The following is a 17,338-nucleotide window of genomic DNA, read 5'->3' on the forward strand; positions in this document are numbered from 1 at the left end:
TTGTATAATTTTATATACATATACTATATATGAAATATCACTGAGGTTTAATGAACCGCTGACGGATTCGCTGTGGGAGAAAATCACTTTTTGGCTGATTCACTTGTTGGTGTTTTGTTATTGACTGTTTACATTGCGCTTTTAATGATGAAACCATTTTGTATGCCACTGGCGAAATTGTCACAGTCAAGCTTTCTGTCTCTCTTTCTCTCGATCGCAATCACAATCAGTGAACTGCAGCGTATCGAAATCGATAAAACCGCCAAGTAAACTTATTATTTATGAGGCAGTCGCTGAGCATCTTAACTAGTTCTAGTAGTAGTTGGCGTATATCCTGAGTATGAGTGTGGACGCGTATGCTTAAATTATTTGGATTGCATACAAATCAGTGACCAGTGACGATCCAGCTGGAGAGAACCTGTCCACTTAGCCCAGCCGATGATGGCGCATAAATTGTGCAATTAAATGCGAATACCTCTAACCTATTCAGTATTTCTATTCCTATAAATATTTAAAACTATTTTAAATAATGTATGCGTTAAGCTGCTTCGGGGCATAAGTTTTATTTAGAACTTATATCTTAACTCGTCTGCCTACTATTTTAGTTTATTATTATTATCATTTTTTATTATTTCGATTTGGTTTTTGCTTTAATTATGATTGCGATTGAGAAATTGACGATCTCAGTTGAAGTTGTTGTTGTTGTCATCGCATTTGAAAGTTGAAATACTTGAGAGTTGTACAAATTGTTTAAATCGTTGTTTCATTTATGCGTATCTTCCGGTTGTTCAAATTATTAATAACAATAATTGAATTTCTAGTTATTAACGAGCTGTGAACATTGTCTGAAACTACCAGCATATTTTTTTCTATTTATGTCTCAACTTTGATTATTCTCTTCGTGTTTATATTTAGGGTCCGTTTTAATACCACGCAATCCATTAAATGATCGATTACACGGGCATAATTTGTCAGAGCAAGATATATTAATGCACGAAACAACAACACGCACATTAATTAACAATTAAAAGCGTCACGCGCAAGGTTTCTAGAATCTGAACTCGAATAACATTGGCTTGCATTCAACTTAGGGTGCAGTTCAGTTTCAGTTTCAATTTTTGATTTGATTTGATCAGAAACTGAACTTGATGATTGATGGAACTCGAAAATCAATTGCGCCTTTTTTTGCCTTCCATTGATAGACAAACCCCGCAATGATTTATAAGAGCGGTCAGTAAGTGAACATCCAAATTGAAGTGGAGTTTTGAGTCTACTAAGGTCAAATCAGCACTCCAAAACTTGTGGGCAAAAAAAAAAAGAAGAAAACTATAGCCAAAAATAGTTTCTGTTTCGTTTTGGGATTCTGTTTCGGTTTCGGTTTCTGTTTCTATTTCAAATTCCGATTCGTTTTGGGCAGTTCTCGGTGGTCGACTGTCAGCGGTCGATTATTGGCTGACGGATCGCGGTTTTGGAGTCAGCAGAGTCAAGGGCAAACGGTAGCCAGAAAACGAGAATTTCGTGTCACAATTAGACGCATTTTTAAGTTATATATTTTTTTTTTGCTTTTTACAGGTAATTCGATTAGCAGGTGTAGCACGCATCTTAGGTGACAACAACAACAATAGCAGCAGGAAGCCGCAACTATGAAGATTGACCAGAACCAGCTGCACATGCGTAGTCGCAGTTGAACTCACTGACGCAGTCGAAGACGGAGTCGCAGTCGCTGTCGCAGTCGCTGTCGCAGTTGCTGCCGCAGCAGTTGCTGGCGAAGTGGAAGACGAAGTCAGAAATCTGGCCGACGCGACGTCGACTGCGACTGCGATGTCGGTGTCGGTTGTTTTTTATTTTTGTTTTTGGCGCTCTCTTATAAATAAGCCGTGCGTCGGCGCAGTTTTTGTTATTTGAACTTCAATTCTGCTCGAGTTCGCATCTCGTCTGCTGCCAGGCGGCGTTTCAATCTTTGTCGTGCGTCGTCGTCGCTAACGAAACGCGCGCGTTTTTATAGCGTTTTATTGCCAGTGTGTGTGCTTTTTACAAGTGGGTAGCTGTTTGCCATAAACAGAAACACCGAGAGAGACAATCTATTGTGTGTTTGTGATATATAGAACATATACTCATTCCAAAATCAAAATCTAAATAAATATATATATATATATATGTATCTATGTAAATATATTTTTAGCTGCTGACGCAAGTGTTAATTTAAACTCAATTATTCGATACAATTGGATTGCATCACGGTTCAACAATGAAGATGGTGAGTGCGAACAATCGAACAATCAACTAATAACAATATCAGTTAAATATGCTAGAATACCTCAAACCAAAGCGAAAAAGGGTTCACACTTTTTTGAGGTGCAGTTGCGATTGTTGCAACTTTGGCTGCAACTTCTCGAATTTCGACTTCAACTTCAGTTGGAGTGCAACTGCAACTGCGACTTCTACTTCGATTTCGAGTACTTCGAGTGCGGCATCGCATTTGCCTGTCAAACAAAATTGCTCAACCGAACCGAAGACGAAGACGAAGACGAAGAAAAAACAGTTTCTAAAAGCGACAGCAAAAACAAACAACTTACGAGCACTACTCCTATTTTGTACTTCGTATTCGCATTCGTATTTGAATTCGAATTCGCATGCTAAATTTGCATAAACGGCGCTACAATTGAAGAAAATCGGTACAAGTACAAATAAAATAACAGAAAACAAACAACGAAAGAAGAAAAATAAACAACAAAAAATCAAAAACAGGTGGCAACAACGAGGAGCGCGACCTGCCGCAACTGCCATTGGGCGTTGCGAAGACACTTGATGTTGCCTCTGCTGCTGCTTCTGCTTCTGCTGCTTGATACTGATGATGATGATGGCAACAACAACAGAAATAACAGCAACAACAACAATAAGAGTGACTAGCCCTTACCCTAATGGCTGACTCGCTAAGTGATTCCAAAATCGGATGAGCAATACGAAACCCACTGACCGGAAACACTCATAAATGCGCTCAACTCAACTTCCCCTCCATCTTTGCCTCCCCGCTCCGTCTCGTCTCTTTCGGTTGTCCACTTTACAACCACTTAGCGCTCTTCACGCTCTGTGTAGCCTGCACGTGTTCTTGGCCTCCAGCGGGTGCTATGAAATGTGGCCAGTGAGTGATTTGCCAACCAATTTGTTTGACCACCGTCAACGCTGCGTATGCGCAATGCGCTATGCGCTGAACTTCACTTTCAACGCGCGCTGCTTCAATGAATTATCGCGCTGCGGCGCACCAGAACAAAACTTGTCATGTTGAGCAACTGTAATTAAGCAACAACAAGAGCAAACAACAGCCACATTTTCTTCAAGGTCGCAGAGACATAAAATGAAGAAAAAAAACCTTTATTTCTGTGGAGGGAATTTCACACGCCTCAATTGTGACAATTAACGCGTTGCAAAGCTGCTTGCTGATGTTGTTGTCGCCATTACGCATTGTTGGTAAAAATGACTCGTCGTGATTCAACAATCACGAGTCTCTCCGCACGCTCCAATTGTGGGTGCAGTTACCACAGAATAATTACAGAATTATGCCACCCCAAATGACTCTGCAAATTTGTTCAAGTCGAACAAACATATTTCAAAATCCCATTTGCAGCTACTTTGTGGCCAAGAACAAAATTCTTTTAATTAAAACGAACGGAAATCTTGACAAATACTTATCTCAAAATCATATGTCGTTACCAAAAAAAAGAGAACCGAACCAAGTCGTCTTTTGAGAACATTTCCATATGCAGTAAATTAAATAAAATCATCATCAGCGGCAACATTTGCGGTACGCCTTCTGCTCGGCACGTTGAGAATTTATTGTATGACACCTGAGTCACAGCCATATATACAAGCTTACGAGTTAGAAGAATTTTTATTTACAACAACAAGATCAACAAGTTGAACAGCAAAACAAAAACTAAAACTATACTTAATTGGGCTATGAGTTAATGGTCAACATATCACAAATTTGCTGCTAAAAATTAGTTTGGCCATAAAGCTGCTGTAATAAATCGAGAGAACTGTGAACTGAGATCAGACCGAATGACTTAACTGAGGTAGCCAACTGTCGTTTGTTGTTTGTTGTTTTGCAGCTGCACTTTAGAAAAGACGATTAAACTAAGAACTCAACGGATGAGTTTGAGCTTCAACACTGACAGGTGACAAGCAACTCTCAACCGACTCGTCGTCTGTCAGACATGGGCTGTTTGGAGTGGAGTGGCATTTTTTTTATTACAATTAATCAAAAATAATTCTCGTTTTTTTGCCTTGTCTTGTCTAGTTTTGCCGTGTGGGAGGTTGAAACTATTTTTATTATTATGATACATTTGTATTTATTTAGATGGGTTCTTTGCTTTGTCTTCGTTATTTTTTTGCTACCATTTTCTTGTTTGATAGCTTGTCGTTAGGATTTTATTACTGCTGAGAGCGCACTTAAATCAGCGTATGATTTTTTTTGCTTCTCTTTTGTTTGTTCCAGCAATTTATGTGCTTCAATTTGAGGTACTGAAATTCCGGGTTCTTTGCGAAAAACCTAACGCCAAACTTGTTTATCTGCCACTCGAAAAATATATCAGCTTAATGGCTGAGATCGAAACTATACCATAAAACAAAATGCAGCAGCACGATGGAAATTAAACCGACTATTAAATACACTCTCTTCAGCTAGTAGATGAGAAGATGAGTCAACTTCTTGATTCATAACACGTTTCATCCACAAGTGTTTACAAAGATCGTGACAAAATTGCCAATACCCGATGCTAGGGTATTTAAAATTAGTTTAATTTTAATGGCAACAAATTGTTTTCTCCGTCTCAAGGTTGACACAAACTTGTATCAAATTAGTTTTTTAGCAATTCATCGGCTTCCAAATTTAAATAAATCCGACAGTTTCTTAATTAAGGCAGCGCTCAGCTCTTCCAAATGATAGTTGGATAAATAAAAAGTTCTTTGAACTGGTCGCCACGATCTTAAAGCATAAAATTCCAAATTACATAAGATCATTAACACGCTGTGTGTGTTTGTATTTAGAACATTTGCTTGATTTAACTACCATATGTTAATTGCAGATGCTCTCTTGGTTGGCATTGAGGCTCAGGCAGTAGCTACTAGTTTTTATTTAAAACTATTAGTTTTTTGTTTAATTTGTTGCACCAATAAGTTGCTGTTGTTGATGTTGTCGTTGGGGCATGCGGGCGCTTGTGTTTGGCGTAATAGGCTCATAATTAATGAACAACATGTCATTGACAGCATTCCGTAGTCAGCGCAAAATGCGTTTAAATGGCTTTTAACTTATTAATCAGAAACGATTTACTCGCGTACAAATATGAAGCGCACGTTAAGTGCCTTCCAAGTGGAGTGACCCAATTAGTCACTAATCGATCAGCCTCTAACAAATTAGGGTTAAAACACATTAATACAAATATCTTGAGCTTGGCAACTGTGTGCATAGGTGAATATTAGAAATTAATAAATAAAAAATAAAGACGACAACGAAGTTTCGCCAAATCCGCAGGCCTTAATTATATGCGGAAATTTTTCTGACGCGATTTTACCGATTAACAATTAAATACACTGTTAGATGTCCATAAAACGTTTTTGATATGTTATGTGTTGAAGCTGTCCGACAGCTGTCAAATCTACAAGCTCGAGAGATTGACCTTTGTTTACGTGTCGATTTGGCGCTTGACTAATGATCATTAACTGACTTCTTTTTTTTATTGATTTCTTTTTTTGCAGCAACTTTGTTTCTTGTCCCTCGTTCTCGGCACTCTCGCCGTCCATGGTTACAGCCCATTTTCAGACGGTAGACGTCTGCAGGTGCGTCAATGAAATCACGGATCTTATAATTTAATGACTTGTTTTGTTTAATCACGTGTAGGATCTGAGCAATGACGTTCATTCGGGATATGACTATCCCCAGCCCAAAGTGCCTTTCTCAGATGGCTACTCCTATCCACGGCCGTCGGTACCATTCCCACCTGCACCGCCAAGTCGAGGATATGATTACCCCAAGCCAGCTGTACCATTCCCGCCACCAACTAGCGCACCACTGCCAAAGGTAGTTCCAACGTCGAACGGATACTCCTATCCTAAGCCAGCTGTTCCGTTCCCACCGGAGCTGCCAAAGTTTATTCCACCACCACCACAACAGCAAGTGATTCCAACTCAACCGAAGTACGTGCCGCCCGTGCAGCCAAGCAAGGGTTACGACTATCCGAAGCCAGCTATACCATTCCCACCACCACAACCTAAGGTGACACCCCAGCCACAGTACCTGCCACCTCCGAAACCAACTATGCCAGCACCACAGCCGAAGCCAAGTGGATATGATTATCCCAAGCCTGCTATTCCATTCCCTCCACCAGTGCAGCCAACAATTCCACCTCAGCCCAAGTACTTGCCTCCCGTGAAGCCAACCAGCCTACCTCAGCCTAAATATCTGCCACCCGTGGTGCCCACGAGTCCACCTCAACCCAAAGGATACGATTATCCCAAGCCAGCAGTTCCATTCCCACCACCAGTTGTACCCAAGGTTGTGCCCACCCCACAATATCTGCCACCCGCGAAGCCTACCAGCCCACCCAAGCCTCAATATCTGCCACCTGTTGTACCAACCAGTCCTCCAAAGCCTAAAGGATATGATTACCCCAAGCCAAGCATTCCGTTTCCACCACCAGTTGCGCCAAAGGTTCAACCTCAACCCCAATATCTGCCTCCCCCAAAGCCAACCAACCCACCACAGCCCAAAGGATATGATTACCCCAAGCCAGCGATTCCTTTCCCAGCGCCAGTGAAGCCAACACTCCCTCCTCAGCCCAAGTACCTACCGCCTGTGAAGCCTACGAGCCCTCCTCAACCAAAGTACTTGCCTCCTCCACAACCAACCTCACCTCCTAAGCCCAAGGGTTATGACTACCCCAAGCCATCCATTCCATTCTCACCTCCAGTAGTCCCGAAGAGTCCACCTCAACCACAGTACTTGCCTCCCGTGAAGCCCACTAGCCCACCTCAACCCCAATACCTACCTCCTCCACAACCCAAACATCCCGGCTATGATTATCCCAAACCCGCTGTTCCTTTCCCACCTCCTACCAGTCCACCCCAGCCCAAAAACCTACCTCCAGTCCAGCCGACAAGTCCACCTCAACCCAAATATCTCCCCCCAGTCCAGCCGACCAGTCCACCTCAACCCAAGTACCTACCACCTGTGCAACCAACAAGTCCACCTCAGCCTAAGGGATACGATTATCCTAAACCAGCGATTCCTTTCCCAGCACCAGTTCCCAAGAGCTCACCAAAGCCAGAATACTTGCCACCCGTAGTGCCGACGAAGCCACCCCAGCCCAAGGGATACGATTATCCTAAACCAGCGATTCCCTTCCCAGCACCAGTTCCCAAGAGCTCACCAAAGCCAGAATACTTGCCACCTGTAGTGCCGACGAAGCCACCTCAGCCCAAGGGATACGATTATCCCAAGCCATCAATTCCATTCCCAGCACCTTCACCAGTTCTGCCCAAGAGCTCGCCTAAGCCGCAGTACTTGCCACCAGTTGTGCCAACCAGTCCACCACAGCCCAAGGGATACGATTATCCGAAACCCTCAATTCCCTTCCCAGCTCCATCGTTGCCACCAGTACTTCCCAAGAGCTCGCCTAAGCCTCAATACTTGCCACCTGTAGTGACGACTAAACCACCTCAGCCCAAAGGATACGATTATCCAAAGCCATCAATTCCATTCCCAGCACCATCACCAGTTGTGCCCACGAGTCCTCCACAGCCCAAGGGGTATGATTATCCCAAGCCATCAATTCCATTCCCACCACCACCATCACCAACTAGTTACCTGCCACCTCCAGCCCCACAGCCTAAGAGCGAAGGATACTCGTACCCTAAACCGGCGATCGCTTTCAATTTCTAGGCTTGTTCCGTGCCCCTTGTCATCATCAATTAATTGACACGATTGCCTCTCCGTGCCCATAGGAACTTACGATATTGAATAATTGTAAATTAATTAATAATAAATTTATTTAATATTTAATATTAAACGATGTGAATCTGAGTCCACATATACATGTAATCGAAATATGTGGACTCTGCGATCGAATTTTAGTCATTAAAATATGTTTATACAATTTATAATTGCGCAATACTGCCGAAATAAAACGAACGAAGTGATTCATATTTTATCTCGGCTCTTTATCTGAATTTTATAAAAATACAACATTTTATTGAATGAAAATTATTGGAATTGTTTTATTACATACATGAATAATGCCTCACACTAAAGGAGAATTAACTGAAGTTGGATGAGATTGTTTGAATTACAAATTTATATGAATTAAATCTTTGATCTGCACAGATTTAGAAAAATAACAATTTTTTAAATAAACCACATTTATAATTGATAACTTGTAGACATATATGCTTTATATGTATGTACAGACCACTTATTTTTATCATTCGTTCATTCATTATGGAATTCGACAGCGGAGAACATTTTCAACATGATTTTAATGCAGCACCTGAAAGTATGCAGCAACTTTTCGCTAAAAATTGTTAGCATCTTTTGAGTTGGTATATTTTACTAGTATATTTATTGTGAATGGTTTGAACTTAACAGAATGTGTACAGAAATCTAGTTGCTGAACCAGTTTTTACCAAATAATATTATCTTAAATCCTATCGTAGATGTTATTAAAAATTGTCGTTTTACAAAATGTATTTCAAGCAATAACCTAACAAATAACCATTCGCATTTTCCAATGTTCGAAACATTACAGATAAAAGGAGCTAAAAATGTTTTATTCCTATTTTAGAATCAGATATTTGTGCTTTGACAATAATTGGTGAAAAATATACAAACATTTTTAACTTGCCACTGGCTAGACAATTTTTTAAGGCGTCTGTTGAATATTTATGTTGTTGTCTGCTTAGCAACCAATCGTCTTTTGTTCTTAATTATTTAACAACAACAATACATATCTCTCATTCATATCATTCATAGCATATTCTTTTCGAAGCGATTAATTATAAATTAAATGATAATTAAGGGCTATAGAAGAGGTGAAGTCTAGAGTTTATCAATTTTTATACAGATTCCTTAACTGTTAACAAAAAGTCAATAACTAAATAATTTATTTTTGTTAATAAGTTTTTTTGTTTTAATTCTATTAGTTAATATTACATATTTGAAGGATATTATTTTAATGACTGCCTAAATTGTTGATATTGCTGAACCTATCATTTTTGGCTTTATGAGTTATTTACCCATCCCAGGATTAAAAGTAAATTTGAAATTATTTTATGAATTTGTTATTTATTTCGTTCCTTGGCAATTACCACGTAAACTACTCAACACAAACATTGTAATGTTAAATTGAATGTAATGTTAACATTTGCTGAATATTTTGTAGATTTAGTTGGTTTTGCTTCAGGTAGCCTCATCTACTGGCCGTTTAGTACTTGCGGCGGACGACGCGACGACGGAGGGTCTTGTAGCGGTATCCATCAGTGGAAGAGTAGCTGTGAGCTGGGGCTGGCTCAGAGGCAGCGGTTTCGTAGGACTCAGCGGGCTGAGCGTAGGAGACAGCGGGAGCTGAAGCGGCAACGGAGTAGGACTGAGCTGGGGCAGAGTAGCTCTGAGCGGGAGCAGCGTAGCTCTGAGCGGGAGCAGCGTAGGACTGGACTGGGGCAGAGGCAGCAGCAGACACTGGGGGCAGGTACTCGCTGGATGGAGCAGAAGCGGCGCCGGAGAAGGGTGGCAGGTAGTCGTTGGATGGCAGATGGCTCACATCACGACGGTGACGACGGAGGACAACGCGACGGTGGGTCTTGTAACGGTAACCATCATCAGCAGAGTAGGTGTGAGCGGGTGCTGGCTCAGAGGCAGCGGTTTCGTAGGACTCAACGGGGGCAGCGTAGCTCTGGACTGGAGCAGGGGCAGCATAGGTCTGGACTGGAGCCGAAGCAGCAGCGGTGTAGGTCTGAGCTGGAGCCGAGTAGGACTGGACAGCTGGAGCAGCGTAGGACTGAGCAACTGGAGCGGCGTAGGACACAGCTGGGGCCGAAGCAGCGGCGGTGTAGGTCTGAGCTGGGGCAGAGAAGGACTCGACAGCAGGAGCAGAGTAAGATTGCACTGGAGCGGCGTAGGAGACAGCTGGAGCTGAAGCAGCAGCCTGGTAGGTCTGAGCTGGAGCGGAGTAGGCAACTGGAGCTGGTGCTGGAGCAGAGTAGGAGACAGCTGGAGCTGAAGCAGCGGCGGTGTAGGTCTGAGCTGGAGCCGAGTAGGACTCAACAGGAGCCGAAGCAGCAACCTGGTAGCTTTGGCCAGGAGGCAGATATTGGTTGGATGGCAGATGGCTCACATCAGCGGCCACGGCGGCAACGAGGGCACAGATCAACAACAATTTCTGCAAATAGATATAGATGATAGACGATTAGATAACTGTCGCTGAAATGAGTGGAGGATATGATCCTACCATTTTGGCAGTTTCAACTGATCTTCAGCTCACTGTAGAATCCAAGTGGAAATGATACTGTTTGCAAACTTCTGCCGTATATTTATATGATTCTAATCGCCGAAGCTGTGCTACAAAAATTAGCATTTAACTTTGCCTTTAAATTAATGTATTTTGCTTTTTGTATTTCGTGCAAAAAGTTGACAACGACGAACATAAATCTACTATAGTTTTTTTGCAATCAGGTTTAATTCAAGTTTGTCGCGCTCTTGTCACTAACAGTGCGCTCATAAAAAAAAAACGGCGTATGTAAATACATATATAATACCACCACCACAAATGTGTGTTGTGTCCATCTAAGTGAATCTATCGATCGTCCCCGACCGCTCACGCGTTTGAATATTGATGATTGCTTCCACTTTCAACGCAATCGCATCAATTGGCAACAAAACTGGCCATTTAGTGGTCTCATCTCATTTGCATTTTTCGCAATCTGGTTTTATTACTTCCTTTCGCCCCTTTCATTTCTTTTTATCTCAGCGCGTGCCGCATGTTCCCAGTTCCCAGTTCCCCATTTGCCAATTCCCCCGTTCGCAGTTCCGATGATAATTAAATTATTTTGAAATTAACGATTTGTAATTGTATTTCAATCATCACATTTACCAAATGCTATAAATACTTTAATCTTAATGCGATCTCCAAAAATTTCTAGACAAACTGGCAGACAGTCTGACATCAAAAACTGTTGCATACTTCAAGGATGACCAAAGAGGTTACTGGTTGAGCGAAACTGGTTATAAGTTTCTTTTGGGACTTATTCGCTACACAAGCAATTATTAAATCAACATATAAATTTATATTATTCTCAAGTATTATTCTAATTAATAAAGAGTAAAAGCAGTTATTTGGGTTAAATTTCGGGTATTCATAAAATGATTCCGGAGAAGCTTAATTTCAACTTCGATTTCTAATTATAGAGATTTGCGTACATGCTGCTTCTGTAGCAATGGCAAAGCACAATCGAACTCGTAGTTTTAATATTAAAAAATCAAAACAAATTTGTATGTTAGCTAGAAAATTTGATTAGAAACAGTGCTTGATAAACTAACTGGTCAGCACTCAACTATAAGCAATGATCTATATGGAAAAAAAATCACCACATGCTTAAGTAGATCTAAAAATATAATTCCATATTGTTATTTATTTCAACTGGTCAATTTTAAATGATCAATAATGATAAAAATAACTTAACACATGATAATTCAAAATGTCATCTGTCTTCGTTTGTATATGAAATCAACGACTTCAAATTAAGCCACTTAGCTTAATTTTTGAATACCTGTTCGTTTATATTGTTTAGAAATTTCTTGAAATAAAAAGAGTTGAATATTTTATTTTCGTAATATTTTATTTCGTGAACGAAAAGAGGAAGTATTCTTATATGTATTAAACTTGCACTCCAAAATGAGTACAAATTGATCACTTAGTGAACCATTTCAGATGAGAATTAATGACGACGGTAGACGACACGGCGCTGGGTCTTGTAACGGTATCCATCATCAGCAAGCTCATGAGCTGGGGCAGCCTCTTCAACTGGGACCGACACATCGAGAACTGGAGCGGGAGCTGGGGCAGCAACCTGGACGGGAGCGGGAGCAGCGATCTGAATGGGAGCGGGAGCAGCAACCTGCTGGGGTGGCAGGTACTCAGCAGATGGAGCAGCAGCCTGAGGAGGCAGGTACTCGTTTGAGGGCAGGTGGCTCACATCACGACGGTGGCGACGGAGGACAACGCGACGGTGGGTCTTGTAACGGTAACCATCGTTGGCGAGGTTGCCCTGCTCAACACCGGAGTACTCATCGACAACGTTGGACACTGGGGGCAGGTATTCGCTGGTGGGCACGGCCTCCTGCTGGACTGGGGGCAGGTACTCGTTGGATGGGAGGTGGCTCACATCACGACGGTTGCGGCGGATCACAACGCGACGGTGGGTCTTGTAACGGTAACCATCATCAGCGAGCTCATGAGCGGGAGCAGCTTCCTCAACGGGAGCGGCGTACTCAACTGGGGCTGGGGCAGGGGCAGCAACGACCTGGACTGGAGCTGGGGCAGCAACCTGGACAGGGGGCAGGTACTCAGCAGAGGGAGCAGCAGACTGAGGGGGCAGGTATTCGTTTGAGGGCAGGTGGCTGACATCACGACGGTGGCGACGGATCACAACGCGACGGTGGGTCTTGTAACGGTAACCATCATCAGCGAGCTCATGAGCGGGAGCAGCCTCCTCAACTGGAGCGTATTCGACTGGAGCTGGGGCAGCCTGGACGGGAGCGGCAACTTGCTGGGGTGGCAGATATTCGTTGGATGGAGCCTGAGCGGCAACCTCTTGGGGTGGCAGGTATTCGTTGGAGGGCAGGTGGCTGACATCACGACGGTTGCGGCGGATGACGACACGACGGTGGGTCTTGTAACGGTATCCATCATCGGCCAATTCGTGGGCGGGGGCAGCCTCCTCAACGGGGGCGGCGTACTCAACTGGAGCTGGGGCTGGGGCAGGGGCAGCAACGATCTGGACTGGAGCTGGTGCGGGAGCTGGGGCAGCAACCTGAACTGGGGGCAGGTACTCAGCAGATGGGGCAGCAGACTGAGGGGGCAGGTATTCGTTGGATGGCAGATGACTGACATCACGACGGTGACGACGGAGCACCACACGACGGTGGGTCTTGTAACGGTATCCATCGGCGGCAAGGCTGCCCTGTTCACCGGCATAATCGGCCTCAGGAGCCAAGTACTCGTTGCTGGGAGCTTCGACGGTCTGGACCTCCTCCTGTGGGGGCAGGTATTCGTTGGAGGGCAGATGGCTCACATCACGACGGTGACGACGGAGCACCACACGACGGTGGGTCTTGTAGCGGTATCCATCGGCGGCAAGGCTGCCCTGTTCACCGGCATAATCGGCTTCTGGGGCCAAGTACTCGTTGCTGGGTGCCTCGATGGCTTGGACCTCCTGTGCGGGGGGCAAGTACTCGTTTGAGGGCAGGTGACTGACATCAGCAGCCACAGCTGCGATCACAGCGAAAGCGACCAGGAAAAGTTTCTGCAAGATACGAAGAGAAAGTTGAAAGCGGGTTAAGATTAGTCCTTCCAGCAGTGGGGTTGCGGTGATGAATGCGTTGCTATTGTAGGCAAAGACCCAGAGATGAAGATGCTGAGATGGATCGTACCATGTTAACTGTTGGAGTTGCTTGTTGAAACAAGATGATTCGAAACTCTAATGAAGAAATACGCAGAACCTTTTGGTATTTATACAAATTCTTCTCTCCGTGCTGCTCATTACAGCGCTAGTAGCTCTGCCCTGCATTGGCGTTAACGAAACGAAACGAAGCGTCAACGTCAAAGTCGACGTCGAGGTAAACGCCGACGCAAACCGAAAACTTTAACGCTCAGCGCCGGCTTCGCGCTTTGATCGTGCTGTAAATTTTGCACCACTTGGCTCTGCCCGAGTTCTAACCCTCGGCAGTGGCTCAATTAACTGACCGCTCAACTCGCTCACAGATACCAAAATGCTGCTGCTGTGAAGACCGCGACAGCGACGTCAACATCGACGGCAACGTCGACAGCAGCAGAGGCAAGAGCAACGTCAGCTTACATTTGCACACACAGGCGGCAACAGCTCAACGAGCTCAGCTTGGCCAATTCGTTTTTGGACGGATTCTCTTAATTGTTTTCTTTAATCGTATGCAAAACATTTGATGGACAACACGCACACACACGCTCATCATTCACGATGGGAGTGAATTTATTTTAATTTTGTTTTATTATGACTATTTCAGCGAGTAGTTTAGTTGTTGTCTTGTTTCTATATTTTTTTTTTGTGTTCCCCCAACAACTAACGCTCGACTTAACTTGAAATTTGTTGTATGTTACAATAAAATTTATGAAATTATTAAAATATTACGAGTATGTTTTCATGTTGTTGCTGTTGCTGTCGCTTGTGCCTTGGCTCATTGTTGTCGCTGTCGACTCATCGATGTTCATTAATCATTTAAAGGAACTGCCGAAGAGCACCGCGGCATTCAACGCACTTCAAACAAAAAGATATTATAATGATGGCATATATCTTGTGTTTGATTTGATATCTAGTGCGTAAAATGAATGCCGGATATAATCATAATAATGAATGATATGAGCCACACGCTACGATTCAATACAGCAACAAAAGTCACACTCTGATACGAAACAAAACGTAAACAAATTTTTGAAAGGCCTATACGTTGTTCGTGCTGTGCAAAAATAGCGACAAACAACATATAAATAACCCTTTTGATATAGTTGCTATGAATATTTTTGTTATGTTGACAAACGCATATCTCAGATCTGGTCAATATATTTTGGGTGGAAACTACAAAATTTGCCACAAAAAAAAAAAAGATATATATTTATTAACTCATATCTCAATCTGCTCACAGCAGCAGCAGCCACAGCAGCATCAGCAATTTGCTCAAATATTGGCATGATTAATGATCGCAGTCAAATTGAAATCGATAAGGAATTGCAAAGTTTTTGCGGTGTGTTTCGGGAGCATCAATGCTAAACTGTGCCATTAAACAAGGCTCGTTAGTGGCGCCAAGATCTAATTGGTTCCGTACGTTTGAAGGATGAGCAAAGCCACAAGTTAAGTTAAATTAAGTTAAGTCATCTGCACATTAACATTGTTATTAATTCGCAGAAGTACACAATACCATAATGATTATAATTATTTATCATAGCCAAGGCTAGGCTCGCATTAACAGACCACCATCCGATGCCTGGCACCGTCAACTGCTTTGAAGAGTACTCCACAATTTGACTGCCAGCCAAAGAGCATTGAGTGGGCGGAGAGTGCCACGTGATCAAATTCATGTATTTGATTGTATGAAATACGATATCAAGAATTGTGTTCAACACTTAAATCTTTAATCGAGTTGTAGTCCAGGTTCTACTAATTGACTTGTGCTATTAATGAAATGTGCCGACAATTAAAATTTGAATATCTACTACTTAGAATTGTGTTCAATTCATCCACATTTGGGGAATTAGTGTTCTTGTATCAAACAATGAAACTACAAATTTGATTTCCTGTATGCGTGCAGCATTATACAGAGAAACAAATATAAAAAAAATATTTATGTATGTAGTTGTGGAGGCAGAGACCAATTGATGTCTTTGCAAATTTACAATCTAATCTATCGCCCGAATCAGGGCTCATTATACTAAACTACTTGATTATTTGTCGAATCGAATGTATTCTTTTCAAAATCGAATCGAATCGATTCAGTTTGGTTCTATTCTGATTCTTTTTATTCCATACCCGGCAGGCATCTTGACCATAAATGTTTAGTTTCTCGGACGATGGACAATACATCACAGTCGTAATTATTATGGCGATGGAGTGTTTGTATCATCGGCAGCAGCCCGATGAGCCGGTCCAAGCACTTAAAAGTGCCATTTCGGAATTAATGTTTATGCTGAAATGGCATAAATATGCAAATTAGTGAATGGCAGCTCAACCCGTCCCATAGAATCGAGAACAAACCAAGAACAAAACAAAAATAAATACAAAAGTCTGTCACATCAGTCTCATCATCATATGTCGCGTAGGTATTAAACATAAAAATTGTTAGCCAAAAAACGCATGTGTACATTTTAACATTTCCACGCCAAAGTCAACTTCAGCTTCACCTTCCAGCAACATCTTCCAGCCCAAGCTTAAGGCACAAATCAACGAATCCCATTAAAACAACTGGGAATGGATAACTCGCTTCACTCTGTTTCTTATGGTTACCAAGTCAAGTTAATTCCATTGATGGGACATGGTCGACTTTCAGCTCCACTTTACTGCTTTGAGGGGTGTGTCTAGCAATCGAACTAATTAAGACTGCATTTGTTGATATTACCCAGCGACAAATCCCATTAAAAAGTATCTAAAAGATGCAAGTACGATATGGTCGACTGATAGCTCCACTATGTTCATCACACTTTAGATTTGCCTGAGGTGAGAGCTGTGTCTGCTGTGTCTGAAGCGCTCTGAAGAGTGCAAAATTGCCAAATTTTTTAGCAAGCGCGTCGCTCTGTCTGACAAAAACCTTTTTGCGTTTTTCTTAATTTATGCAAATTCTATTTTAATTAATATTATTCGCATTGGACTTAGCCTTTTTAAAAGAGCTTCGGCAGCTTCTTTTCCTCACTTACACGTGCGACTTAATTTAGTTTTCTAATCTTATACTCTACCCCGACACGAGTTCATCTACTCCAGCATAAGCTGCAAGTTTATGATCAGCTTAAGCATATACATCATAATTGAATAAGAATTAATTCATTGGTATTTTGCATAAAACTAAAACTAGTTCTTCTTAGAAATTTAATTTTATTTATTTCTTTATTAGAGTATACGATTTAAGGCCTTTTAATGATCAACTTTATTCCTAAGTTAAGTACACGTTTTAGTCTTTTATGATAAATTAAGCTTTTGTCTTCTGATGCTCTTTTATTATATTTGGAGATTTGTTTTTGTTTTCTGCTTTTTGTCTTTTGTTTAATTTAAATGTATGATAAATCATTCTGGAAACCAGTTTCTTTCTCGCTGCAAATATTGTCTAAGCAGGCAGCGACTAGAAAGTGCCGCCGCCATCGACATGGATCTCATCTTCAGCACCAACAACAAAGTGAAACAAAAAATAATCGTGGAGCGAAAAAACAGAAACAGAATAAAAATTAACAAATAAAATCATAATAATAATAAACTTGCGCACACTTCCAACACGCGGCTGGGTCATTAAAAATTCATACGCGTGGCACAAGAAATTTGGCAAGTTCCTTTCAAATTG

General features: G+C 42.1%; 3 protein-coding genes across 3 annotated transcripts; 1 reads left to right on the forward strand and 2 right to left on the reverse strand.

Annotated features, from left to right (window-relative positions):
* Window positions 1-1,899: 1,899 nt before the first annotated feature.
* Window positions 1,900-8,199, forward strand: LOC132791662 (uncharacterized). The gene is made up of 4 exons (XM_060800681.1): window positions 1,900-2,037; window positions 2,183-2,257; window positions 5,755-5,835; window positions 5,897-8,199. The coding sequence occupies exons 2-4, from the start codon at window positions 2,249-2,251 to the stop codon at window positions 7,934-7,936; spliced, it is 2,130 nt and encodes a 709-aa protein (XP_060656664.1). The 5' UTR covers window positions 1,900-2,037; window positions 2,183-2,248; the 3' UTR covers window positions 7,937-8,199.
* A 1,115-nt stretch (window positions 8,200-9,314) lies between these two features.
* LOC132792395 (uncharacterized) lies at window positions 9,315-10,573 on the reverse strand. The gene is made up of 2 exons (XM_060801752.1): window positions 10,497-10,573; window positions 9,315-10,427 (listed from the first exon to the last, which is right to left on the reverse strand). Exons 1-2 carry the CDS (start codon window positions 10,497-10,499, stop codon window positions 9,474-9,476), a joined length of 957 nt encoding a protein of 318 aa, XP_060657735.1. The 5' UTR covers window positions 10,500-10,573; the 3' UTR covers window positions 9,315-9,473.
* A 1,291-nt stretch (window positions 10,574-11,864) lies between these two features.
* Window positions 11,865-13,805, reverse strand: LOC132792394 (uncharacterized). Its single transcript, XM_060801751.1, has 2 exons — window positions 13,697-13,805; window positions 11,865-13,569 (listed from the first exon to the last, which is right to left on the reverse strand). Exons 1-2 carry the CDS (start codon window positions 13,697-13,699, stop codon window positions 11,983-11,985), a joined length of 1,590 nt encoding a protein of 529 aa, XP_060657734.1. The 5' UTR covers window positions 13,700-13,805; the 3' UTR covers window positions 11,865-11,982.
* Between the last annotated feature and the right edge of the window lie 3,533 nt (window positions 13,806-17,338).

This window comes from Drosophila nasuta, chromosome 3 (assembly GCF_023558535.2).
Source record: "Drosophila nasuta strain 15112-1781.00 chromosome 3, ASM2355853v1, whole genome shotgun sequence".
NCBI classification, from domain to species: Eukaryota; Metazoa; Arthropoda; class Insecta; order Diptera; family Drosophilidae; genus Drosophila; species Drosophila nasuta.